The 27,486-nt window shown below is 54.1% G+C and overlaps 1 protein-coding gene across 12 annotated transcripts in view; it reads left to right on the top strand.

Annotated features, from left to right (window-relative positions):
- Positions 1–27,486, top strand: part of JAKMIP1 (janus kinase and microtubule interacting protein 1) — a 134,875-nt gene that overhangs the window by 94,716 nt on the left and 12,673 nt on the right. For 7 of the 12 annotated variants that reach the window (XM_045998606.1, XM_045998595.1, XM_045998596.1 and 4 more), the window contains 11 exons: positions 1,792–1,920; positions 3,321–3,449; positions 3,766–3,849; positions 6,843–6,905; positions 8,560–8,658; positions 11,347–11,448; positions 12,131–12,184; positions 12,838–12,903; positions 18,657–18,725; positions 20,267–20,344; positions 23,336–23,539. In XM_045998606.1, the coding sequence (XP_045854562.1) occupies positions 1,792–1,920; positions 3,321–3,449; positions 3,766–3,849; positions 6,843–6,905; positions 8,560–8,658; positions 11,347–11,448; positions 12,131–12,184; positions 12,838–12,903; positions 18,657–18,725; positions 20,267–20,344; positions 23,336–23,539 (1,077 nt within the window). Of the gene's footprint in view, positions 1–1,791; positions 1,921–3,320; positions 3,450–3,765; positions 3,850–6,842; positions 6,906–8,559; positions 8,971–11,346; positions 11,449–12,130; positions 12,185–12,837; positions 12,904–18,656; positions 18,726–20,266; positions 20,345–23,335; positions 23,540–27,486 lie in introns of those variants that run through there. The other 5 variants (XM_045998602.1, XM_045998603.1, XM_045998605.1 and 2 more) reach the window with 3 other exon arrangements.

The raw sequence follows: 27,486 nt of genomic DNA, 5'->3' as shown, positions 1-27,486 counted from the left end.
CCTGCCCGTGTGCGTCACGGCTGGCTGCTGGCCGACAGCGCAGCAAATGCAGTCCTGTCCCCAGACACCTCACAATTAGCAGTGTTTGCAAGAAATGAGGTTGGGTGAACGGCTGCCCAGAAAAGTGGGGAGTCTGGAGCTCTGGGAGGTGAGCTCCATGTGTGCCGAAGAGCTCTGAGCATCGTGGACCTGTCCCTCCCGAAGCTGCCGTCGTCACCATCAGGACATCATGGCCACTCACTGCTCTCTGTAAATCATCTGGAGAGTTTTCCATACCTGAATCCAAGGGAGGTTTCTCCTCTGGGGAGGAGATTGGGGTATATGTGACTGTCTCCAGCCTCTACTTGGAGACAAGAAATCATTTGATACCGATGGAACCTAATAGGTCGCCAGGGTTCTACCTGGTAAACTTACCCGGGGTGCGGGACCAGGTGTTTGCCCAGCTGGTGCTGGCGGTGTGAACGAGGGAAAGGCTTGTCATGTGCAAGCCTAAAACTCTTTGTGGGACGAGTTAGTTCAGCTTTGAGTTCATGAACAAAGCCTCGTTGATGATTATGCATTTGAGAACCAGTGTTTACTGGATGTGCCCGGCTCTGGGCCACCGTGGGGAATACAGTAGCCCAGATCTCACCCCTCATGAGCAAACCGCTGTCCTCGTGGGTGTCTCCAGCAAAACCTCTCCAGAAACTCTAGCTGTGCAAGAGGACAGAGCAGTCACTCTGTCTCCCTCTCCCTTCCTAATGGCTGGATTATTTCTTAATTACATTTTTAATCATGGTCACAGATACATTTCTCTTACATGTGGGCACCCAAGAGCGCAGACATATACCAGCTTCAACAAGCAGAGTGGGGGAGGGGTGCCCTCAACGTGCAGGGTGAGCCCTGATCTTTCTGTGGGTTGAGGAGTGGGGAGGGGGCTGAGAGGAGCCCCCTGGTTCTGGATGAACCAGGGGGAGCCTGGGGATTGGCTCTGGATTTAGTTATGGTTCTCTCATCATGGTCATGAAAAGCATTCGTCGATTGTAAACACAAATAAAAATCCTTCTCAGGGCCTATTTTGGAAGGGAAGAAAGCCAATGTTCCTAAAACACGGGAAGTTGATCTGGTGATTGTCGGTTCATGTCTGCCGCCCCCAAGGGACTGAAGCTCCTTGTGGTAGAGGGCATGTGTGGTCTTAATCATGTTGTGTTCCCCCGGGCCCATCCAGGGCCTGACCCATAGAAGGTGCTCAGTCGGGCGTTTGCTGAACGAATGTAGGAATGTATCGCGTGAAGGCTGAATGAAGCCCCATATATCATGGTATTTGGGGTGGGAGACGTGCTGGGTAGGCAAACCAGGAAGCCCGGGCATGGAGGGTTCAGACTGCCTCTGCCTCTGACTGATTGGGGCATGAGGGTCCCTCCTTAGTAGGACACACACGCTGCCCACCGAGGGTCAGCACACCGGGTATGGCGCATGCATGACCTCGCTCTTGGGTGACGTGGGGGGTTCTGCGTCTGTCTGATGGAGAAGGATGCTGGTGCTCAGAGGTGCTAAGTGACTGCAGAAGGAGCCAGGGTCAGGCCAGCGTGCTCTGCTGCGGTCCCCTCCCCCTTCCACCACCTTCCATCACCTCTTCTCCCACCCAGTCCATCAGGAACCCCACTAGCTGCCTCTTGGGATGCCTTTGGGGTCCAGACGTGTGTGTGGTCACTCCTGTGCCTGAGGGCGATGGGCTGGGGTGCGGGGGAGGGGCACTCAGCTGTTCTGAGTCCATCACTGATGTCCTTGCCCCTTGTCTTACATTTACAGAAGCATGTTGTGGAGACGTTTTTTGGATTTGATGAGGAGTCCGTGGACTCGGAAACATTGTCAGAAACATCCTGCAACACAGACAGGACAGACAGGGCCCCGGCCACGCCAGAGGAAGACTTGGACGATGTAAGCAACCCCACCTCTAAGGTGCTGGGGGGCCGCTTCTGGCCCCTGACAGCTGCCCCTGCTGCTCCTCGCAAAGATCTAATTCTGGAGGGTCTGTGTCATCCCAGCCCATAGCCCCGAGGGCAGGGGGCCCCCCACTGCGTGGGGCTCTGATGATGACAAGGGGGGTGCTGGCAGCGTGTGATGGTCCCTTCCTTTTCCCAGAGCTGATCTCACCGAGGAACTCTGTGGGGCCTTGCTGTTGTCTTTGCAATTAAACCTGTCACGTGGTGCACTGTCTCTGGTCCCCCGTGCGCACACACAGACACATGCAGGCACACATGAACACACACACACACACATGCACGTGCACACACACAGGCACACCACCTAGTGGAAACAGCATGAACTGCTTTTTCATTAAGAAGATGAGGCCAGGGGCGCCTGGGTGGCTCAGTAGGTTAAAGCCTCTGCCTTCGGCTCAGGTCATGATCCCAGGGTCCTGGGATCGAGCCCCGCATCGGGCTCTCTGCTTGGCTGGGAGCCTGCTTCCTCCTCTCTCTCTCTCTGCCTCTCTGCCTACTTGTGATCTCTGTCTGTCAAATAAATAAATCTTTAAAAAAAAAAAAGAAGAAGAAGATGAGGCCACACAGGAGAGAAACCACACGCAGCGGGAGAGGGCAGAGGGCAGTAGAAACCACTGGAAGCCCTCTCCCCGCGAGTCACCACCCTGTTTCCCTATCACCACTCACACCTGGGTTCATGACTGCGGCACCAAGTGAGCTGGACTCACAAAGGTGGGAAGGGAGGCATGGTCCTTGCCCACCCGCATACCCCCAGCTGAATTCTCTTAGAAAAGCCGACTAAAATGTGGTCGTACCAGACACATGTGACCACCAGGATGTAACAGGCAGCTTTGGGCATCAAACACCGTGTTCTACATCCCCATCTCCCGTGAGCACGCGGGACGTCTCACGCCCACACACAGAGGGATTTAATGTGATGGGACCCCATAATGGGTGCTTCCCAATTTTCCGGACTACCAATGATGCGCCCATGCCTGGCCAGTATGGTGCCTTCCGAGGGGGGACGTCTCCTTCCGAGAAATTGCCAGAGTGAGAAGTGCTGCTGGGAGGTGCTTGGCTCTGGGGCGCTCTTGCCTTTTCTCCCTTGCGTGTGACTCAAGGATCCCCAGGCTTCCGTGAGTTCCCGGGAAGGGTGCTGAAGATCGGGATTGTGTCTCTTCCCACAGCCTATCATTCCAGGCCCCCAGTGACATCCTGGCTGTGACTGGTTCCTTAAGTCATTGCCAGCAGCGGCTGTGAGGGCTGGATGTGTGTTTCTGTTCCCAGGGGACCCTGGCAGTGGGACCCACAGCAAATCACTTGCTTCCTTCTGTCTTTCTTCTCCATGACACTAAGACGACGACCAGGGAGGAGGCTGATCTGAGGTTCTGCCAGCTGACCAGGGAGTACCAGGCCCTGCAGCGGGCCTACGCCTTGCTTCAGGAGCAGGTCGGGGGGACACTGGATGCAGAGAGAGAGGCCCGGGTGAGTGTCGCAGGCCACAAGGGGCTGGGCGGACCACCAGGATCTCTAAACCTTGACTGTGATGCTTGGAGGGGATGAGAAGAAGGGCTGGGGGGCACCTCACCAAACCTTGGCAGACCCCCAGGGGCTATCTTGCCATCTTCAAAGGTCTCAAGACCTTTCCATTCTTCTACACATTGTTATGTGCAGCTGGGTGGGCCAGCTTCGAACCCGTGCCTGGATGTGCTTCCAAGGCCTGGATTACAGCACCGTCCTTGCTGCTCCCCTGTCACCCAGCCATGGCGACCTGCTCACTTTTGGATCCTTCTCATTCCAGACTCGGGAACAGCTCCAAGCTGACTTGCTGAGGTGTCAGGCCAAAATCGAAGACTTGGAGAAGTTACTGGTTGAGAAGGGACAGGTGAGCAGGAATGATCGTGGGGTTCTTCGCATGTCTAGCCCCTCATGGTGGCACTGTGACCTTGGTGCCAAGCTCTCCCCGCCGCCCCCCCAACCATGGGTCTGAGTTGTTTGCTCCAGAGACATTAGAGAAAAAAAACACCCAGGCCAAACCCAAGCAAGAATAGCCTAGCTGAGGTGCTTAATTGCAGAGTTTTAAAAAACCAAAACCCAGGGTGCCTGGGTGGCTCAGTGGGTTAAAGTCTCTGCCTTCAGCTCAGGTCATGGTCTCAGTGTCCTTGGATCGAGCCCCACATTGGGCTCTCTGCTCAGCAGGGAGCCTGCTTCCCTCTCTCTCTCTGCCTGCCTCTCTGCCTACTTGTGATCTCTGTCTGTCAAATAAATAAATAAAATACTAAAAAAAAAAACCAAAAAACCAAAACCCATTATGAGGTTCTAACTTGGCTTTGTCATCGATGGCTGAGGGCGCAAAAGTAGGAGACAATTCAGAAGGCAGAGCGTGGCCAGAATACTCTTTGACTTGACTCTGAAGGAAAACTGCCGTCATTCATCAGGGTTTAGTCGTGAGAATAACCCAGGCCCTCAGCCCGCGCCTCGGGGTTCCACACTGCTTGTGACTCTGTTCACGGGAAATCCCGACCCTTGAGTTTCTCAGCGTTGAGTCTTCTCCATGCACACGTTCTCTGAGCATGACAAGGCGGGGCTGACAGCAGGACGCAGTAGGGAGGCAACGCCCAGACACAGACCTGGACCCTGGGTTGGGGGAGACCGTGGAGGGGCTGTGGGTGGAGGGCCAGCCTCTCAGAGGGCAACACCCAAAGGCAGCCCTCACTGGGGTTGGTGCAGGTCAGCCATTGCCTTGGTGGTGAGAGATAGCTGGGACTTATCGGCAGCTCAGCGCAGTGAGGTTTACTTACTACTCAGTACACCCCCTGTCCCTTCTGGAGGCCTGGGGCCGCCCGCCCCTTGGGTTTACTCGGGGACCCCGCAGCACTGCCACCTTGGACCCGCCCTACCCACCACGCGTCCCCCTCTGCAGAGGGCAGGAGAAGGTGGTATACGGGGTTCAGAACAGGGAGCTGAGAACAAATGCTGCCTCGTGTCCAGTTAGGACAAGAGCCCAGGTGGTGACCAGGGTGCAGATTCAGGCAGACTGCCGGGAAGCAGAACTCAGGATGCACACACTGATGCTCACAGCAGCACTGTTCCAGGCCTGGATGGGGCTTAGCGAGTGGCCAACCCCGGTCCTGCTTTTGTAACCATGGTCCAGAACGTTCCACGGAGGTGGGGGAGGGGTGAAGCGCACACACCTGGGGGCTGACTTGCCTGAGTGTTACGTGACCCATGCAAGCCACCCTGTCTCTTTTCCTCATCCTCAAAACGGGGTCGTGATAGTGCTTCACATGCTGGGGAAGCAGAAGTGGGGAGAGGGAAGCAGCCGTTAGAGTCCCTCTGGGACAGAAGGCTGCTCTCAAGCTCCTGTTCTCCCTGACACTGACCTCGGCCCCTCCTGCTGGTTGAGTTCACGTGTCACCTGACCATCGACTTTGACTAAGTTCCATCCCCCTCCAAGGTGCTTGACCCTATGTTTATGGGCCGGTTCTTCTAAGTGGAAGGACCAGTTCGGGACAGAACAAATGGCCGTTTGTTGAGGGAGCAGCCACCAGAGCCCTCGCCCTATACCAAGTTTGTGCTTGGTGTACAGGGATAAGGTGTCAGTTAGCTATTGCCGCATAACAAACCACCTCCAAACTTAGTTGTTTAAAACAACAAAATTTTTATTTGCTCACAGCCCTCTGGGTGAGCTGTTTGTGCTAGACCCACACACAGCTCTTCGGCTGGTCTCCCCTGGGGTCATTTTGGAGCCTGTGTTGTTGAGGCCTCAGCTGGGGTGACATGGCCTGAAATGGCCTCTCTCCTGTCTGGGCACAGGCACCTGCTGTTGGCTAGATCTCTCCTCCTAGTCTCTCATTCTCAAGGAAGCTAATCTGGCTCCTTTGCCCGGTGGTCTGGGGACAGGGAGAAAGGGCAGACCTCAGTGCACAAGTATGCTCCAAGCCTCTGCTCGAGTCCCATTTGCAAATATCCCAGGAGCCAACGCACGCCACAGCATGCCCAGCTTCAGGGTTGGAGAAGTAGCCATCACGTCTTGTTGGGAGAAGCTGCAGAGTCATTGCCAAGGGTCGTGGGCATGCAGGTCGGGGGACAGCTGCAGGCAGTCTTCTCTAGACCAAAAGATGAGTGGAACACAGCTCCATGCTCACGGAGACTCACAACCTTGTGGGGCCTACACATGTCAACCCAGAGACAATACTGTGTGATAAATTGGTAAAGGAAGCCCAGGAGGCCACCAGAGCTGAAAGAAGGGAAGAAGGAAGTTCTTCCACCTATTCCGTTATCCATGTATCCAACCTCCCCTATTTATTGAGCACCAGCTGTATGCCAGACCCTGTGCTAGGCACTGGGGTGGGAGGGTTGTGCCATGGTGGAAACAGAGGGCTGGTGCCCTGTGCTCATGGGACCTCCATGGGTGGGACCTAGCCAGGCAAAGAAATGTGGTTAAGGCATCATAGGCAGTGGGACTGGAATGCACAGAAGCGTGTCCTTGTGACAAAGCCAGGTCCGTGGGTGTGGGGCCGACCCTCGGGGTAGGGCCTGGGTGTCAGCCCATGGGCTTGATGAGCAAGCCTGAGCAGGTCTGCAGGGCCAGTTGGGTCCCTCTGCAGCTGCTTTCCAGTCAAGGACACTCACAGCACAAACTCCGCGGGCTTTCAGGGAGCGTGAGATACGGGGAAGGGACACTGCACAAAGCTGCCAGCTCTCTCTTTCAGGCGTAACGGTTTAGAGGGACCATGGAATCTTTCCAGCGGCCTTCCCTTTCTCTGACCTTTCCATGGAGAGTTTTCTATTGCCTTTTGGTTACCAACACCCCCTTTGCACTTTAACTGTCTGTTTGCTTCAAGGAGTGTGAACATACTTAGTGCTTTTTCTTAGGATTCCAAGTGGGTGGAAGAGAAGCAGCTGCTCATCAGAACAAACCAAGACTTGCTGGAAAAGGTATGTGCGCACAAATCCGCACGCGCCCCCTCAGATGGTCACCGAGCCAGACAGTCAGGGCCCTCAGAGGCCCACAGAGACGCCCTCGCAGCAGCCCTTCGGCTCCTGATGGGCTCGAGGAGGAGGGACTTGTCCCTTACCTTGAGTCAGAGCCCAATTCCTGGGGCTTCCCAGCCCTCGGTCCCAGTGCTGTCCTCTGGAATGAGGCCCGCAGAGCTAGTTTAGACTACCCCGCAGAAACAGTGAGGGTCGACTCTCCTCTTCCTATCCTACCTCTGCTAATGCTTTGGGGTTCCAGAGCCCTTCCCCTCCCACCACGGGGGACCAAAGGTGCCAATCGAACAGGCCTTCAGGCCATCATAGTCCAGTTGGTGGACTGGAGGCCCTGGTGCTGGCAAAGTTAAGCTTGTTGCCTTCCTTCTGTGGTCATGGACATTTCCAGACCTCTCTCGAGACAGCCTGGGGGGTAGATTTAATGCTTTTGGACAAGACCTTAGTTTTATTTTTTTCTTATTTGTGCACGATTTGGAGTGTTTTGTTTTAGTAAATTTACTGAGTTGTGCAGCCATCACCACGATGTAGTTTTAGAACAACTTTAGTCTTCCATAAAGGTCCCTTGTGCCATTTGTAGTCCCTTCCTGTCTCCCACCCCTCAGCCCCCCCAACCACAGTTGTACTTTCTGTCCAGACCTTCCATACCAGCAGAACTAGACAGACCTCGGTTCGTCTAGTCTTTGAACATCCTAGAATGCCTGCCTGAGGGGAGCCCAGCCTTGCCCTCTTGGGAGGGGGCTTGGTCCAGCCCCCACCGTATCACTTACCAGCTGAGTGGCTGCTCACTGTGCTATTTCTCTGTCACATTTGGAGCACCGGGACAGGACCTGTCACCCTGCTGGTCAAGCCTGTGCATTGGGAGAGATTCTGTGTCCTTGGTCCTACTCACTATATTCAAGGAGCCACAGAGAAAACACACTGTTTCCAAATGTCCCCTGGGGTGCAGCACCCCATCCGTGGAGAACCCCTTGTGGTTCTCCAGGCAGGAGGAGGGAGAGGCAAAGGTGGCTGGGGCTCACAGAAGCCCTTAAGAGGGAGGTGTGCCTTCTGTCAGTCAGTCCTGGTTGTGGCCTATGTGGATGGGCAGCTTCATGCTCCTCACACAGAAAATGAGGCATGGAGCCATTAGGATGCTTTTCCATCCTGATGGGTGTCAGACCAGGAAACCCATCTTCCCAGAAAGACTTGTGCCTTCAGGAGAGCTGCTTCCTGAGTCCTCTGGCCAGGTGACAGTGTATGCCTTCCTGCTGTGGTTTGTCCCACTCTGTCTGGGTGGGAGTGGGGGTGGGGGAGATTACCCTGACTGCATCAAGTGTGGGTGGGTAGGGGACACAGCAAAAACAATACACACAGACTTTGGGATCAGAAGCACCCATGATGCGCTCCTGCCTCCCTCACATTTGAACTCAGAAAGGGACTTAGCAGCTCCATGCCTCAGTTTGCCCATCATTCATTTATTTAGCAAGTCTATAAGGAACCCCTCTTCTGGGCCAAGCCCAGGACTGCAGGGAGGGAGGAGCACCCCACTCCCCCATCACCACGGCTCCCGTGGAGACGGTGGGTCCTCCTGCCCGCTAACCCGCAGGTGCATCTGCTCTAGATTTACAGGCTGGAATTGGAAGAGAGTCAGTTGAAGAACGAAATGCAAGACGCGAAGGACCAGAACGAGCTACTAGAGTTCCGAGTGCTGGAGCTCGAAGTAAGAGACTCTATCTGTTGTGCGCTCTCAAACGGAACAGACCTTCTCTTTGAGCCCAAACTGAAATTCATGTAAAAGCTCCCAGATGTCCTCCAGCATGTGTAAAGGGACGTGGTAGAGTTGTTTCCTTTTCTTTTCCTTTTTCTTTCTTTCTTTTTTTTTTTTTTTAAATCTGTATGTTCAGAATAATTTCACTGCCTTAATATGTTCTGGAGAGAATGCTCACCGAAGTCTTTGGACATGTACCAGAGCTAATCTATTTATTGCCTACGGCTTGTTTTGCACTTAATAAAATAATTTGTTTTTGCAATATTTTGCCTTTTTTATTTGTGTTTCATTTCCATAACTACTTCTTTCCTGCATGCATAGTCACCTGGTATGCGTTCTGCAAACCCGGATAGAAGCACCTGTTGCAATTAATAACACACCTTTTTAAGATGACCTTGCATGCAGGGAACCTCTCCTTTTGAAAGAGCAGGGCCCGACCTGGCCCATGACTGACTCTGTAGTGTGTTTACTGCTAGTTTGGCCCATTTTCTATGTGCCGAGGTAAACACAGGTAAGTAAGTAAGCAGGGGGAAGGGAGGCATTTGCAGAGGAGTTTGAGAAAAATCGTGGGGTTGTCCCAGTCCCCGTCCAGCAAATGCAGCCCTGGGTGTCACACAGGGTTGCTCTGGACTGAAATCTTAACTGTTTATAACTCAACCTACAACTCAGAGCTACTGTTAGCACAGAGGGAGACTGAATGCTGTTCACAGGGAGCGGTCACGTTCCGAACCTTTGGTAATGTCCCCAGTACAGAGCTGGGTCCAGTGTGAGAGTAGTGATGGGTTTTACTGCTTCCCACGGAACCTGGTCTTGGGTGCCTAGCACTGTATTGCAATCCCGTTACTTCATACTCCTTTTTCTGTTTGTTTGTTGCCATTTAAAAGCCATCCACATTTTAAACATCGCCTAAGTTTGTGATTCATTTGTCTGAGCACCTGTTTGTCTGAGCACCTGAGTGGCTCCGCTCTCCCTCCACTGAAGCCTTTGCATGCACGGTTCCCCCCCCCCCCCCGGGAAAAGCCAGCACCCTTGCGACACTGGTGTCCCTCCTGTTCTGTTTCCTCCTCCTGGCTCCCGTTAAAGTTGTTTGCACCAGAATTTACCATCTTGTCCTTTGTCGTGTTGGCATGGACTGTGTGGCCCCAATGCCCCCAAACCAAGCGTTGCCGTGCAACCCAACTCTTGCTTGAGCAGGAACAGGGTTTTCCACTCACACAGCAGGAGCAGGAAGCCATGCGAGGTCACTGTTCACAGTTCAGGCAGCGAGGAAGCCTTTCCCAGGGCTTTGTCCATGTCCTTTTCAGGAGATTTCCATGAGCATTTCTCAGTGTGCTAGAATTTTCTTTAAGTGTCTCCACCATCCTTCAGAGCCATTAGAAACCAATTTTCTGACTTTCGTTGGTATAAAATAGGAGCTTTCTGTCCCCTTTTATATGGAGACTCCATTTAAGTATTGTAGATAAGAAAACATCCACACAATGGAACCACTGTGAATTTTGGTCTTTGGCTAATAAGAGAAATAAACTTTCCCCCCTGAACTGCTTCAAACCAGGTTAGCCAGGTTTGCTGGGCTTTGGGGAAGTCATTTGAATGAATGGCCCCCTTCCCTTCCCCTCTCCATTCACCTTATCCAAGAGCATCTGCAGAGGTCTCACTATCCAAGCTAGTGCTCATTTGGTTACATTTCTTAGTTGAATGATTAAAGGGACCCATGGACACTGTCACTAGATGCTATAGGAATGATCCAAGCATGTTTACTTATCTTACTGTGATTTTGAGAAAATAAAAGCAGTTTGATTTGAAGGGGTAATTTAGAAAGGTCTTCTCTCCTTGCCTTCCCATACAGCCAGCCTGTCCGTTGCTCAAGTTTGAAAGGCAGAGCTATATAATATATCCCTGTAATTAATCAGGCTTATCCTGTCCCTTTTAAAAACATGTCAATTTACGTCTGATTAATAAGCACCTCTCCTGGGAAAATGCTTGCTTTTCCCGTCTTTAGTTATGGAGATTTGATTATCAATCTAAGGCAGGGATAGAAGGATCACTGGTGTGTTTCAAAAAAAAAAATGTGAACGAAGTCAGGAGATTATATTGAAGAAGAAAAAGTGAATCGGAGGTTTGTGTTCTGGTCCCTTCACCCAGTAGCGCAGGACCCGGACTCGCCCCTTACCCTGCCCCAGCCTCCAGGTCTATGAAATGAAAGCCATAATGCCTGCCTCCTGGGGTTGTGAGGATTCAATGGGAGAGCGATGTGCCCCAAGGCGCAGGGGACACTCCATGGCTGGTGGCTATGTTGTCTGTTGAAATTTCCCACACTCGTTCTTACCAAGTACTGAATGATGATCTGTGGCTTCCCGGGTTTCCAGCTCACAGCAAGTGAACACATGACACCTTGTTAACCGTTTCTTCCTAGCTTAGTAGGTAAGAAGTAGACTCCTTTGCGCAGCCGATCCAGCGCATGGCGGAGGCGGGACCACGGCGCGCGCCTTCGTGGACCCAGAGACAGTCGTCTGAATGGGCGCCTTTTAGTAACGCCTTTGCCAACTGGAATGCCTTGGTTTTTTGCGGCGTAACGTGGGAAAATGGCAAGTGGTAAACAATCCAATAAAGTTCTGTTTTTAAACCGAATCTTTTCTCCAGGAGAGAGAGCGGAGGTCGCCAGCATTTAACCTCCAAATCAGCACCTTCCCCGAGAACAACAGCAGCGCCCTCCAGCTGTTCTGTCACCAGGAAGGAGTTAAGGTAGCGTGCTTGGGGGGGTACCTCCGCAAAACCGAGACGGCCAGGGGCCCGCTGGAAGGCCAGGCCCGGCCGTACCCGGGGACTGTGGCTTTGTGCCAGTCATGAATCGAGTTGAACCAGAGGGCCCTGTCCCCCCACCATATGTTGAAAGTCAGAGTTTGTTTCTCAGAGGGTCACCAAATGTCACTGCATTTGCACCCATGTCAAAAGAGCAGAGCCGTGGGACACAGTTTTGAGGGCGTACCCCGGCTTGGCCGCCCCCCAGCTCGGTGTTGCGAGCTCTCCGAGCCGCACCCTCCCGGGAGTGAGGTCTGCATAGCAGCAGCCGCCCCGGGATGGGACGTGACGCGATGTGACGTGACGTGACGTGACGTGTCGTGCGTGTGGCGTCAGAGCGGCGCTGAGCCCGGCGGGCTGCCGCAGTGAGTGAGCGGGCGGGAGGCCAGGTTGCAGCCTGGGGTCCTGCTGACCCTCGCCACTCCTCCAGCCTTTCTGGAAAGCTCCGCGGACGAGTGGCAGGCCCTGCCTTCTCTCCCTGGACCCCGAAGGAGCTGCCGGGAGCGCTGGGCCCCGCGGCGCACACCCAGAGAGGGACCCGGACGAGGCCGAGGCCGCTGCGCTAGAGACCGGGGTGCACGGGCTGGGCGGCTCCCGCAAAATGAACGTTGGAAATCTTTTCCAGGATGTGAATGTTTCTGAACTTATGAAGAAGCTAGATATCCTTGGCGATAATGGGGTAACTATGCCGATCGGCTTCTGCTCGCGCGCTCTTGTCTCCACCTGGGTGTGCTGTGTGTGCCTTTCCTTTCCTTTCGGTTGGGTTTCTTCCTAAATGGAGAGATCTGACACGTGCAGTGTGAGGCTTCTGTCTGGCCGTGCCCCCGCGGGGGTGGGCGGGCCGCGCTGCCACGGGGGGACCAGGCTGCCACGGGGGGATCGCACTGCCACGGGGGGATCGCGCTGCCACGGGGGGATCGTGCTGTCAGGAGCGGGTCACGCTGTCACAGGGGGGTCGCGGTGTCACTGGGGGAAGGGGGATGGGGGCTTCCGGACTTAGCTTCTGGATTGAGCTCATCCCTCGCTCCTGTGAGGGATGAGGGCGCGCACAGAGGATCACCCAGAGGGAGAGCGGGATCCCTCGAGATTTCCAAAAGCAGAGCGTGGTGTTTTTGTCCCCTTGAAGACTGGCCCAAACCAGCCCTAACTCCAAAAGCCTTGGCCCCAGAGATGACACGGTGTGGCTGCGTTTGAACGCCGGCCCCTTTAAAGAGTGGGGTCCAAGCCCCAGGGTCCCCTCTTAGAGGGACGTCCAAGCCGGTCAGCGCTGACTGTCTGCACGGGGATGTGGGGTCCAGTGTAAAATGCCCTTCCCCCGTTTTTGTGTTTTAGAATTTGAGAAACGAAGAACAGGTTGCAATAATCCAAGCTGGAACTGTGCTTGCCCTGTGTGAAAAGGTAGAGCCCCGCGGCGCTTCTGTCCGTGCACGTGTCCGAGCTCCCCCACGCCACACAAGAGCCTACGTGCTGCTGTCTCGCGTGGCCCTGGGGCATGCGCTCCCGCGTCCTTGTCTGCATGTGCACGCGCATGCTGTTCCTTTCCGGCTGAATTCACCCCGCTTCCCCTAGAGAGCTTAGCACAGAAGCAAAGGAAAACCCCGTGGAGGAAGCATCTGCAACACCGGGGTGGATTTCCTACCGGGTTTTTGCCATCCCGGTTTTTTAAGCTTAGTCAAACTCGTACTTGACTTCCAGTTTTTAACCCTGCTTCTTAGGCTTCCAACCCGCCTTCTTCTACCCTGCGAATTATGCCTCAGCAGCTGGATTTTGCCTTTCCATTATCTCCGCCCCCCCATTTATCGTTATGCAGTGGTGAATATTTTCACCTGTAGATTCCTACGTATCTTTTAAAGCACTTCCACAGGAGAGACTCTAGGGGTGGAATCATGGGGCTAACTGGTAGGGGGGGTTTTCAGAGATTTAATATTGTCAAAATGGTTTCTAGAAAAGGGGTCCCAGTTCCCCCTTCACCTGCGTGTGACCACAATGCTTGTTCCACGTTCAACGGGCATGTCCCCGCTAGAGAACCCTGCCAGTTCCAGGGGCTAAAATCTCATGATGTTAGTGTTTCTGTTTGCATTGATGAGTGGTGGTGATTCTGGGTTGTTACTGTATATTATCTATTTCCTTCCTTCTTTGTGAATTGTAACAATATTTCTGTTGTTTCCACTGGGTTTGTTATTCATTCATTCATTCATTCATTCATCAGTTATTCAATTCGTGTTTGTCATAAGTATCGTGTTTCTTACTGACTTCTCCCTGTGCTTTGCATATTAAGATAACAACTTTTTGCTGTATTTGTTAAAAATACATTCCTGGTTTATTTCCCTTTTACATGTGTTTAGGATTTTTAAGGTACATGTAACTTTCATGCAGTCCCATCCAGAGAGCTTTAACTTAAAAATACCGTTTTAATGACAAAGAGGTCTTAGAGATCTTAATCAAGATTCTTCCCAGAATTTTTGGAGGAGCATTGAAAATAGAAACAGTTTTCTGCCCTGGGCTCTTGTCCTTCCTCCCTAGTCATGTGAAGGACATAAAGTATTGTTAACAGACTTAAGCAAAGCCTTGCCCAAGGTCACACAAGAAGCAAGTCACTTCCCAAGTCCTTTCATCTGGCTGAGCCTATGTCCCCAGGTGGGCAGGGGGTGATGCTGACTCATGCCTGGCTGGCTGCTGGGCCCCTTAGCTGCAGATGACCATACAGGGTTAGGCACACGGTACTCACTCAGTAAACATCCCTCCCACCAGTGTATCCTAATGTCCTATGCAGAGGTCTGTGCAGTGTTACGTAAAGTGTTTAGTAAACATTCAAGTCTCAGTTTCATGGCAAGTGCTTCCTGGAGGATTGGTGAGGTCAGGCCCGGCAGTTCCTTCCTCATCCCCTGGGAGACCCCTCCCGGGTGGACCTCCCCCCCCCACCACCACCACCTGGGGTTTCTGCAGATCGGTCTCTAGGTCACTCTGAGCCATGGAACCAGGAACCTGCAAACCTGGTAGGGTTGGTATTGGGACTCTAGGACATGGCATTTTTAAGCAAAAACATTGCTCCTGAGCACTTAGGGCAAAAGGGGTTTGGCCAGTGAGAGTTGACTGTGAACCAAGAGCAGGAACCCTCCATGACTTGGGTGGCTGGTTAGGGAGGGGGCTGGGCAGCAGGCCTGGGGGCCTCCCTGTCTCCAACCTCCAGAGTCTCTTGGAGGGCCACACCTTGTAGGGAGTTCACAGCCTTGCTGAGAATAGCCCCTTTCAAGCTGCTCCCTTCTCCCTGACATACTCCTCCCCATAGCCTGGCAAATCGTGGGGGTCCAGATCTGCAGGCTTGGGCCCCCCACCTCAGATTTGTAGGGTGCCTTTTCCTCTCAGCAACCGTGAGAGATTAGTGATACTCCCCCTTCAGACCCCTGCCTGGCCTGTAGCAACCCTCTGCTTTGACCCTGTGCCCCCACACCTTTCACCAGTCAGTGGGGTACAGGAGAGAGGATCACCTCCCCATCTGGGATGGTCCTTGGGGACTGGACTCAGACCAGTATTTTCCCCTATTCTCAGATTGGGTCTTGGAGACCCGAGCCCTGCCACAGATCTGTGGCTAAAGATCCTGTACATTTGGGAGTTGCTATCTGTCCCCCCCAGAGGGGGTGTTGGGAGTGGCCCCAAGAGGAAAGGTGGGACCAGCTGAGAGCCCTGACAGGCCCCCTGGGGAGACAGACTGCCCAGTTTGCCTGGGACTGAGGGGTTCCTGGGACGTGGGGATGTCAGTGCTGGAACGGGGATAATGCTGAGCAAGCACGCATGAGTTGGTCATCCTGGAGTTCACGAGCTGGCACCCAAATGTTGTGGTCTTAGAAATTGCCACTCAGTGTCAGCATCTGACCAAGCTGAGGGCAACTTCAGTTTTCTCTTTGGAGGCACAATGCTGCTTTTGTAGAAGCGTATAAGAGAGGTGCAAGTCTAATGATAACTGTCATGTGGTGCTCCTGCATGACCTTGCCAGGGCATCTTGCTCTAGGGGGTTGTCTCGCTCCTTTCCTCGACTGAGGAAGCCCTGCCCCTTCTTGAAGGTTAGCAGAGTCCAAGGTCAGGTGCCATGTCTTGTCCCCACCTCATGCCCTCTGCAAGTAGCACATGCCCAGCAGAGAATCTTGAACGTAGGATGTCTGAAGGTTTACAGGTGATCAGAGTCATACCTCTTTTTTTTTTTAATTTTATTTATTTATTTTTAGAGAGGGAGAGAGAGCAGAGGGGAAGGACAGAGGGGGAGGGAGAGGACAGAGGGGGAGGACAGAGGGGGAGGGAGAGAGAGACAGAGGGGGAGGGAGAGAGAGAATCCCAAGCGGGCTCCACCCCCAGCAGAGAGCCCCCTGTGGGACTCCATTCCACAACCTCAAGATTAGGACCTGAGCCGAAATCAAGAGTCCGACGCCTAACCAACTGAGCCACTCAGGAGCCCCGAGTCACACCTCTTCTTTATGAAGCTCCTTTAAGTTCAAAACCAATTGAGAAACAGTCAAAACCAATCAGAGAGATGAAAGTTTATTTATTTATTTATTTATTTAATTTCATTTTCTCACTGGTAGTAGTATCTTAGCGGATTCAGCTTAGGCCTGTGGCCGCAGTAAACCTTTCCAGTAGTTGGCCTGGGGTCAAGGTCTTGGGACCCTTTTGAAGGGAGAGTTGGGTCTTAGAGGAGAAATGGCTCCTGCCCGCCCCCCAGCTCGGGCTCAGGGGGCCTGTACCTGTAGACGGAGACCTGGCTTCCTACGGAATGTCCTCCTGCCCGAACCCCTGTAGACTGATTCACTTCTCCCCTGCAGGTTTGGGGGAGAGCAGGTGTCCCCATACCCCTTCTTTCTTGGGGGGGGGTGGTACAGATCCACCTGTATTTAGGTATTCGCTCTCCCAAGTGTGGCCTAGTGGCTATCTGATGGACTCTGTTCAATGGGAGATTCATGACCTCTCATACCCAGGATGCTCGTGGCCAGTGTTTTCTGCCCTCATATTCCTCCTTCAGTTGCTGAGAAGTACTTTTCAAGTTTTTTCTTTCTATGTGTAATATACACATCAAATTTTTTTTAACAGTAAGAAGAAACTGGACACCATATTCTACAAAACCTATTCTAAGAGCAGTTTGTTGTAATGATTCAAAACTGGATTTTGATTTTTTTCCATTTAAATTTGATTCATTTTGGGACTGTCTGCATTAGGATATTAAAAATGAAATGTTTTTCATTTCCAACCAAAAATATGCTTATCTATTTTTGAGACAACCCACATCCTTTCAATAACATCTAACGAAATGCTCTAATTTTGGCTTCTGCCACTGACTCTGGAGGTCCACTCTGGGGGCCAAGCTCACTCTGATGTTGGGGGAAGCCTGTGTGATCACAGCTTCATCTAGTCTTGTTCCCTCTGTGGAGCCAGCACTCCCCCTCCCAGACCTCCATGCTCTCACGTCTGCGCTCATTCAACCATGTTTTTTGGGCACACACATCACCCTGGGCCTGTGGTGGGTAAGGAAGTATATCAGAACACGTCATATGGTCCCCGCCTTCGGGCTTCTGTGGGAGGGAAACAGACAACAGCAATCTGTCAGGTGAGTGCCATGAAAGCCATTCATAGGATGATGTAGGAATCCTGGAGGGCACCTGACCCCATGGACTTAGGAAGCAGGGCAGGCTTCCTGGAGGAGGCGACAGCTAACTTGGCCAGAAGGCTGAGTCGGTGTTAGCTCAGTGAAGGCCTGAGGTAGAGGCCGGCGTGGAAGAGGTGGCGATGTTCCAGGCAGGGAGAGCAGGCTGGGCTTGGGGGCCAGCCTTTGTCAGGAGTGATGGGATGTCCCTGAGGGCTTTAAGCAGAAGTGGGTTTTTGAGAGGATTTATGGGCTTAAAGGAGAAAGGACTTTGGGTCCAGACAAGAGCCTGGAGGGGTGGTGTGTGGGCTGTGGCGTGCGGCAGGTGGGTGTTGGAAACAGGAGGAGGTGGAACCAATGTATAGACAAGGGAGGGGAAGGACAAATCAAGGCTGTTCCCCGCTTCCTGGTTTGGGGGAAATGGGGCTCGTCCCCAACAGAAGGACCAGGGAGGCTAGGGAGGCCTCAGAGGGAGATGTGGTGGGGCGGACTCAGCTGCGGGGGGATACTGCGAGAGCAGAGGGAGCACAGAGACTGGAAGAATCCCCTGAGTGGGGATGGGGGGCGAGGGGTGGAAGCCAAGGGCAGGGGAGAGGAGAAGGAAAGCCAGGTGAGCAAGGCTGGGAAGCCAGGAAAGGGGCATGGTCCCTAGGCTGGAGTCAAGGAGACTCTCTATTGTGTTGAATGCACACATTCATCCACGGTGCCAAATATGGATAGCCCCCTGCCCTCAGACACTCCCACTGAACCCCCCGCAGGTCTCCCCACCAGCCCATCTCTTAGGTGGGCTCCTATAAAGACACACATGCATACCTCCACCCTGAGAAACAACGGCCCACATCCTGTTCACCACCAGCCCAGACTGTCCCTGTAACCTGCCCTTAGCAGGTGCTCGCCAGCCCACTTCAGCACCCTCTTGCCCTGGAAACTCAGCACCTAGCCACTCAGGGGAGCTGCTGCAGGGGTGAGGTTTTGCAGGCTGGGTTAGAGATCCCCATTGCCCACCTGTGTGACCTTGGACAGGAGACTTAACTAGGCATCCACATCTTCACCTATAAAACATGTGAGGCTGCACCTGCCACATGATGGGCATGAAAGTCTGGAGGAGGTCCCCAGCATGAAGCCACCCTCACAGCACTCAGCAGGAGACCTCAGTAACACTCGGCCACCCAGCCGCAGAGCCCCCAGACACACACAGGGGCCCACTGTGCACCAAGTCAGGCCCCCGCAGCACAAACGCCAAGTCCGTCCTGGACATGCTGGCTCACTTAGAAACACTTACCTAGGCCCATGCACAAGCATGCGCGCGCGCGCGCACACACACACACACACACACACACACACAGTCAAAGCTGAACATCTGTACAGACAATGAAATTCTGTTTCGAGGGCCGCCCTGGGACGGGCCGCAGAGGCCAGGAGCCTCGTTGAGGAGGAGGCCCCCTGCCACTTGGTTTTGGTGGAAGGCCCCCGGCTGGCACGGGTTCTCATTTGCTGACCCTCTGTCCCTGCTGTTTTCCAGTGGCTGAAGCAAATAGAGGGAACTGAGGCAGCCCTGACCCAGAAGATGCTGGACTTGGAGAGGGAAAAGGTAAAAGACTTAGTACTCTGGGAGGCAGGAGGGTGGAAATGGTGCCTGCAGCTTCCTTTCCAGGAAGGCCTCCATGTGTGTTTTTGTTTTTGTTTTTTAAGATTTTATTTATTTGAGAGGGCACACAAGCGTGGGGGGGGGCGGTGGTGCACAGGCGCCCCCTCACATGTATTTTGGTGGGCACTGATTTGTGTGCATTTCTAAATTTTGCCTTTGCCCTAATGGCTGTGTCAGGTAATTGTCATCCATTCACTTACTCTTCCAAACTCACTCAGTAGTTCACTTAATACCTATTTTCAGAGCCTCCGTTATCCCAGGTGCCATGCCAGGATTAGCAGTCCAGGGAGGAATGTGCAGGGTCCTTGCCTTGAGGAGCTAGCTTGCAAGCCTGCGGGGATGTGTGCTCATGAGCCAAAAGCCACGGGGCAGCCTGGGGACATTAGAAGCTGCACATGGGCACTGCTGAGGCCCTTGGCCCAGCGGCTCTGAAGACACACAGCTGGGCCTCCCATCTTTGCTGGCCTCCCTAATGGCCCTGAGAGTTTGGGAAAGATGCACTGGCCTTCATTTCCTCATGGCTAAGTGAGGGATTCCAAGGTCCACCTCACTGGGCTGTAGGGATGAGAGCCGTGAGACGCATAGCCAGTGTTGCACAGTGCTTGGTGGGGTCTCTGGTGAGAGGTGGTGGTGGTGGTTATTCACCAGGGGACAATGGTATATAAGGGTCCGTTGTGTCCAGCCTTGGGGATGTTTGAGAGGGCTGCCTGGACGAAATGGCTCTTGAACCTTCAAAGAACAATTCAAGTTTTGCAAGTAGGAATGAGAGGTGGAACCTGAAGGTAGAAGGAATCGCTTACGACCTGGGAGCATGTGTGGTGTGAGAGGGCCCTGGCTGGCAGTCTAGTCTGTCCTCGGCCACCAGGACACTGTGACATCTAGGCCAAGGCACTGAGCTTCTCTGGTCCTATTTCCTCATCTGTGAAGTCAAGTGCCTGCAGGAGAGGAGCTCTGACCTTGGAACCTTCCAGTCAGTAGTAGAGATTTGCATACTGGAGAGACCATGCTTGCAGGGACCAAAAGAGTGACCTGGGCATGGGGAGGAGGCAGAGAATAGTGAGACTAGTCATGACGTGGGAGATGCTGTCATTGGCGGGGGGGCGGAGGATGAAGAGCCACATCTGAGAACTGTTGGGATGGTCTTCATGGGCCGCCAGGACACGAGAAGAACTGAGGATTCCTGCATGGGCACTGGGTTGGAGGGGACGGGCTTTGGTGCTTTCAGACCCCCACAGGGAGGGGAAGCCGGCAGGAGGCAGAACAGGCTGGATCACGGCTCCTGGGTCTGTGAGGCTCCTGCAGATTCATGCAGAGGGGTGAGCAGGGCAGACCATCACCTCCATTCTCATCTGAGGCCCTGGTGGGTCCCCAGCTTGGGGGGAGAGTCGCTCTCTAGCAGTGGTGAGTAGGGGGCCTCTGAAGAGCCTCACCAGAGTGGGTTCTTGTGCTGATCTCAATCGTGGAGGGGGCCTCCTCTTTTTCAGGACCTGTTCAGCAGGCAGAAGGGCTACCTGGAGGAGGAGCTGGACTACAGGAAGGAAGCCCTCGATCAGGCGTACCTGGTAGGACCGGAAGTGGGTTGGTCGCTTTGGCTTGTTAGACTCGCCCTCAGAAGCTGTGTTTTCCTTCGGGGCTGACACCATGTTTAGGGGCCCCACCAGGGTCACGTGGGCGCCGTCAAAATGCCCTGTGTTCTGACAGGAACGACTGTACAGCGGCATTGCCCCTTTTCTCTAAAATAGTCACTTAGCTGGGTGGTTTCTTCAGGCGTGCTCATTCAATTCTAGGAATCATTTGAAATGAGCGTAAAGCAACTGTCTTTCTTATGTGTTTGTTCTACTTGAATACTTACTTATATGTAAAACCCTGAAGCCAGTTTTCCTGTGAACAGGAACAAGGGGCAGTCACCGAGGAACACAGAGGTAAAGCCAGGAGAGCAGCAGGCGAGGATCAGCAGAACAAAATTACTTGTCGCCCGGTTGCGTTTGGGTCACAGAATTTATCCCAGGCTTCCTGGTGGTTAGCTTAAAACGCGATCCCATTCAGGTTCACGTGTCCTGTGGTTTTGAGGCCTCTCCTGGCAGCAAGTGAGATGGGGAAATTATACGGACCCCCAGGGAACCCCACGGCACAAAGAATGGAGAGTTCAGTGCCCTTCTTGCAAGAAGCAGCGTGTGGTACCCAAAGTCTTGAGCGAGTATTTGCCCTGGTCATTTGCAGTCAAGATCATCGTACGAAATAGTGTGTACCTAAGAAATGCACAGTCCACAACTGGAAAATGACTTTCAGGCCCTCATTTCTGTGAGCATGGCCAGGAGGAAGGAGTGACAGTAGCCAGGGCAGGAGGGGCTGGCCCATCTCCCCGAGACCCTTGGCCCTTGGTGTCTGGGCTCTGAGGCTGGAATGGAGAAGACGGGGGGCTGGAGAGGTCGTAGGTCCTGTATGGGATTGAGCCTCACTGGGATGGGGCAGTTTTCCCTCCTAGTGCTTATTTCTGGGCATACAATGTTATCACGGTGCGGAGGGCAATTTAAAATAGAAGTATCTCCTTCTCTGGGAGAGAAGCTCGCAGTCAACCATTCCCTTGCTGGTTTTGCCTTGACTCTGCCTCCCCTCTCCCTGGTCCTTTCAAGAATGCCTTTCCCACGTCATAGGACACTGGCTCCCTGGCGTTTCCCAGAAAGCTCTGATTTCAGGAGATTTATGGGCACTGAAACCAACGGAACAAGTCTAGAAATCTCTTAGGGCTTCTTGGGTCCTTAATGTGTTGAAGATTGAAGGGTGGGCCTGGGCTCGGAGAGGAACTTAAGCAAGCACTTTGGCAAGTTCACAGGATCACAGGCTGACTTTTCAAGGGACCTCTGGCAGGACTGGTGATTTTCATCACATTTTGGGAAATCTTGGTGTCCACCCTTTGCTTCAGGAAGGTCCCAGAGTCCCTCTGAGTCCTGGTCCTGCAGAGGAGGCCCCTGGGTGAGCCGATCCTGCCACCCCATAGAAATTACGTTCCTTCCCAAAGACCGTTCCAAAGCCTTGGGGGGTTCAGGTTCACAACGGGGTTGCGTTCTGATGCTGCACTGGATGGACTTGAACATGAGGGAAGTAACAAGCTCCAGGAGGGAGCCTCGTGCCTGGGCAGGAGGGAGGACGGCAGGTGCCACGTATGGGCCTGCGTTCCTTTGTCATTGCGCTGAGACAAGGCAGGGCCGCAGTGGAACGGCTGGAATTAGGTGGTGAGGTCCCAGCTGGAGGCTGGTGACTTGTGGTCCCCTAGAAGCTCAGTTGCTGCACGGGGAGGGGGTGAGCCAGCAGACACAGGCACAGGCAAGCTCTGGTTCCACGTGGAGCCCACGTGAAGGCCCTGGGCCATGCCTGTGGAGAGACTTTGCCTTCGGGTTTCCCATGGGGGACACCTGGTGGTTAAAATTGGCTCTGGCCTGATGGGTCCAGCACCCCCCCCCCGCACCCCCCCCACTCCCCTGGGAGTGAGCACAGTCACGCCACCACTGGACACCGACGGGAGCAACTGGGAGAGCAGGGGCCAGATGCCCGCAGAGGCTTGTCCACGGAAAACATCCCCTCCACACCCCTGCTTCCAGCCATGTCTTTCCCCTTCTTGGCAGTTTCCTTCCAAATTGAAGATTGGTCTAGTCGGTGTTGGGAAGACAAGGAGCAGTTCCTTAGATCCCTTGGCTGGAAGCCCTGTGTTGGGGTAGTTGCAGGTGTGGGACAGGCTAGGGAGGGTGGAGACCAAGAATTTGTTGTGATGGTGACCAGAGCAGTGGTCAGCCTGGCCCAGGATGGGGTTTGCTTTCGAGGACAATGTGGGTGGGGATTTGGGGAAGCAGAAAAGGAGATAATCCTCTTTTTTGTCCCTAGATATCCCCATGAGGTAACTATATTTAAGTGTCTTGGGGTTCAAGTGGAAAAGAAATAACTTCCTCTAATGATTAAAACTCTTGCCTTTCACAAGGAGCCTCCAATTGGCCACAAATCTCATCCGCTTTGCTAACACAGGGCGTCTTGTGTTTGTAGCAGGGCAGGCCCGGTTAGAGCATTGTCACTCTTTGCTTTAGGTTAAAATCACATTCCAAAGTAGCTGGCTGAGAACCACATGTGTGCAATTTGAGACATTTCCCCCTCCGACACCCAGGAGAAAAGGGGAGGTTTGGGGGGAGTACGTGGGGTGCCAAGAACAAAATGGAAACTGGTCGAACCAAGCCTTTGTCTGAATCACACATTTTAAGGAGCGGTTGTGGTTATTTCTTCTTACAGCCCTTGTCCTCTCCTGGAAGGAGGAGGGCTATTCTTGATTGAATAGACTAAGACAGGCTCTCAAAAAGGTGTGCACGGGGCTGAAAGGGGCTCCCTCGCTCTCCCCCTCCCACCTCCCGCCTGCCTGTGTGGCTGATTGCTCTGTGAAGCCCCCCCACCCCAGCAAGCTCCCCTCCCCGCCTGAGACCGCCCACGCTGCCTCCCTCGGCTGCAATGCCCCGGCCCCTACTGTCCCTCGTCTGTGATCTTCCACTGTCTGTGTGATTTGGGCCACTCAGAAAATCCAGGAGCTGGAGGCCACGCTGTACAACGCGCTGCAGCAGGAGCCGGGGCGGAGGGCCAGCGAGGCGCTGAGCGAGGGCCAGCGGGAGGACCTGCAGGCCGCCGTGGAGAAGGTGCGCCGGCAGATCCTGAGACAGAGCCGCGAGTCCGACAGCCAGGTCCTGCGGGAGCGCATGGAGCTGCTGCAGCAGGCCCAGCAGGTGAGGGGCAGGTGGCTGGCACCGGGTGCCTCTTGCCCTCTTCCCAGCCTCTGGCCCCTCAGACGGGAACCTGGTGTTTCAGGCATGGCTGATGGCCCGCTGGCCGCCAAGTGAGTCTCCTCGGAAAGCAAGGCAGGAGCAGTGTTCGAATATACATTGCAAGGGGAGGGCACCCCCTGCTGAGTCTTCATGCAAACCCCAGCCAGTTGTCCCCTGGGGCTCTCCCTCCCCGCAGGTGTACTCCATTTGAAGGTCAGGTTCTTTTTTTTTTTTTTTTTTTAAAGATTTTATTTATTTATTTGACAGAGATCACAAGTAGGCAGAGAGGCAGGCAGAGAGAGTGAGAGGGAAGCAGGCTCCCTGCCGAGCAGAGAGCCCGATGAGGGACTCGATCCCAGGACCCTGAGATCATGAAGGTCAGGTTCTTTTTAAAACCAGGAGGTGTGGCTGAATGGTGTGTACTTTTGGGGGGGGGCTGTATTTTGTGATGATGCCTAATTTGAGGACTGGACTCTGAAACCCTAAATGTCTTCCAAGGTTTGGAGTCCTGTGTGAAGGTCACGTGCTGCTGAACCCAGGGGGAGCCTGGCTGCAAGGACTGCAGGGAGATAACAGAGACAAAGAGACCCCAGCATCTACTCCAACATTTGCTGGGGGCTCACTGGTGGCGACCTTTGATGGTGGTCCCCCTGCGGGGTGGGGACGATGACATCCATTCTCCTGAAGAGGGTGCTGGGGCTCAGGAAGGTTAAGTCACGTGCCTGAAAGTCACGCAGTGTGTAGGGAGTCCCACCAGGGAGGAAGGACACGAGTGAGCAGGGGAGGCAACATCACAGAGGGCAGAGCGAGCTTGCCACCATCAGGAAGGGGCAGGGGAGGTTCACGTCTGAAGACAGCACAGGTCCCCGCGGATCTGAGGAGGGTGCGTGGGGGGCCCAGACAGAAGTAGAAAGATGTGGCGAAGGGGAAGGGGGAATGGTCAGCCTGGGAGGTCTCTTCATACAAGACTTGGTTTGGTTGAGAGGACACGCAGGAGGCCCCTTGTGACCCCGACCTGGCTGTCGCCTCCGTACCCATGCTGCCCACTGCACTGGTGTCATTGGGTCTTCTGCTCCCCAGCGCCCCAGCTCTGAAGCCATGTGCACGCAGTTGGAGTGCACAGGCATGCGGGCGCGCACACACACACACACACACACACACACACACATACCCTGTGTATAGGGAGAGAGAGGTTTCATTAGTAGGGAGATTCCTGATCAGGTGGGCACAGAGAGGGACAAAGGGCAGGGAGAGGTTGGAGATGGAGGGAGGAGAAGGGAAAGGCATCAGTCCTTTGATTGGGAAGGTCTGGCGTGTGCAAGCGATGAGTGAGGCCTGGGAGGCAGACCAGCAGGTGAGGCAGAGGCCCAGACTTCCAAGCAGAGGGGGAGGGTGTGGGGGCGGGGGCGGGGAAGGAGGCCACCATGGTGAAGCTCCGGCTTTGTCCTGGCACACTGGGCCGCCTCCTGTCCTGAGGGAGGAAGAAAGGCAGGCACTCAGCGAAGAGGGGCGGAAGGGGCAAGGGAGGACTTGGAATCCCCGTGGCCCAGGTGGGTGGCGACGTTGCTGGCGCAGGGCTGGCCATGGAGGATGGAGACCAAGAATTTGCAGAGACAGTGGTCAGAGCAATGGTAGGCCCTGCTGGGTGGGGCACTGCAGCTCAGAGTGCGGAGGGAAAGGGAGGAGAGCGAGGGAGGGGGAGGAGGAGGGACCACCAGCTGCAGCAGCAGCCTCACTGGGAGCTGTTAGAAATGCTGACTCTCAGGCCGCACCTCGGAATTGGATTCTGCAGATAAAAGTTGCTCGGTGTGGGGGGATCGTAAATCAGGATCCATGGCTGTGCGTTCCAGAAGGGAGTAAGGGCCTGTCTCCGTCCACTCTGGGCACCGTGACAAATGTCACAGGCGAGACTCCTGTGGGTCACAGCTCTGGAGGCTGGAGGGCCAGGAGCAAGGGGCTGGCTGATCTGGTGGCCAGTGAGGGCTCTTCCTGGCTCGCAGATGGCCTCCTACTCCCTGTGCCCTCAAATGGCCAGAGGGGGACAAATAGTGCAGAAAGGGGTGGGTGGGTCAGAAAGAGAGATATTTTTTTTCTTATAAGGCCACCAACCCTACCAGATCAGGGACCCACCCTATGACCTTACTTAACCTTAATGTCTCCTGGCGGCCGCACGTCCAGATCCATTCACACTGGGGGTTAGAGCTCCAAGCTAGGAATTTGGGGCTGGGGCGCCATTCTTCAACCCACAGCAGGGTCTCATTCCTTTTTTGGTTCTGGAAGAGAGTGAGCTCTCATTCCTTGTTGCGCTCCTCCTCTCACTCTGTCACCCTGACTCAGGCCAGATGAAGCCCCCCTGGGTGGCATTGGACCATAGAATTCAGAGGACAGGGCTCATGTCCTCCCTGCTCTGGGCTTGGGGACTGGATCAATGGCAAGGCTTACCTCTGGGCCTCAGCTTCTTCGTCTGTGCTTCCAGGAAGTTTGGAGCAGCTCTACCTTCAGACTTGGACTTGAGGGGGAGATGCTCGGCCAGACTCTCCCGGTGTGGCAGGCACAGGGCTATCTGAGACACCATGGCGCTCACTGCTCCTTGCTTCCTGTCCCTGCCAAGTGCCATATGTGTGACAGGGGCCGGCACAGGGGCCTCAGCCGGCATCTTGGTGCCTTCGTAAAAGACGCTCAGACTTGAGAGCACATCTGTTCCTTGTAACAGGATTTCCTGGATTTGGTTATCCTGGTGTGATGCCCAAGCAGAGGGGACGGTTTCCTTCCAACAAGCCCTGAGACCACAGGGCATCAGCAAAAGTGAGGTTTTGTGGCTTCCTGCTTGCCTTCAGTGGCTGTGTACTAGTAAAGTACTTACGTGCCAGGCACGGGACTGGCCCCTGGGGCTGGGGCAGGGAGCCAAGTCCCTGCTTTCATGGAGAACATGCTCTTATAATCCAGTGAGGAAACTCACAGTACAAATAAACACCAAGGATGTTAGAAAGGTTGTGAGAACAGATGGGAAATGATGTGGAGATGAACTCCTGTGCTCTGCGCAGAGAACAGCAAGTCCAAAGGTCCTGGGGGTAGGAACGGTTTACTGAGCTTGACAAAAGGTGTGCAATGTCTATAAGCTGTAACTTTCAAAAGCAGCAGCTGCTGAATATAGGATTTTTAAAAACCAGAGGCCACAGGAGCTGTCTAAGAGCCAGCCACGCAGGTAGCAGTGGCCTTCCCCCCGACCCCCACCCCGTGGCCAATGGAGCTCACGGTCTATGTACGGAAAGCTATGGGGTGGCATTGGGAGCACAGGCTTTCAGGTCAGACAAGTCTGGATTCAAAAACGCCCTGACTTATAGTGTAACCCGAGCCTTAGTTTCCAGACCTGTAGAATGGGGACAGTCATAGCAGCGTCTCCAGGCAGAATCAGTGGAGAATTGATATAAGTAAAGTACTAGGAAAAGCATATGCCAAAAACTAAGCCCCAGACATGTGTTAGTTCCTATCTGCCACACTTGACCTTTCCCACCCAGCACGACCTTCACTCTGTACTCTGTCATGTTGTCACAATAATCCCTGCCACTCACTCATTTGACATCTGCTGACTGGGCAGGTGTTGGGTGCCAAGCCGTGTTTAAGGGAGAACAAGACCAAGTCTCAGCCTTGTGCAGGCACACCTGGTGACGATAAACGGGGAGATGGGACAGGGGTGGCCGGGGTCCTGTGGTGAGCTCTGCTGGACAGGGGATCCTTCCCCCGACCCCTGAAGAACGGGAAGGAGCTATTCCCTACTTGAACCCGCCCCCGCCCCCCAGTTGTCCCTTCATCCTTGGACTAGAATCCTAGGCCACATGTGGTCATGTTCTCATTACGGTGTCCCCTCCCCACCCTGACCCAGCCTGGCACCTGCTGGGCCCCTTGCC

Source organism: Meles meles, chromosome 2, assembly GCF_922984935.1.
Source record: "Meles meles chromosome 2, mMelMel3.1 paternal haplotype, whole genome shotgun sequence".
Classification (NCBI taxonomy): Eukaryota; Metazoa; Chordata; class Mammalia; order Carnivora; family Mustelidae; genus Meles; species Meles meles.
This window is presented reverse-complemented; position numbering and strand designations above follow the sequence as displayed.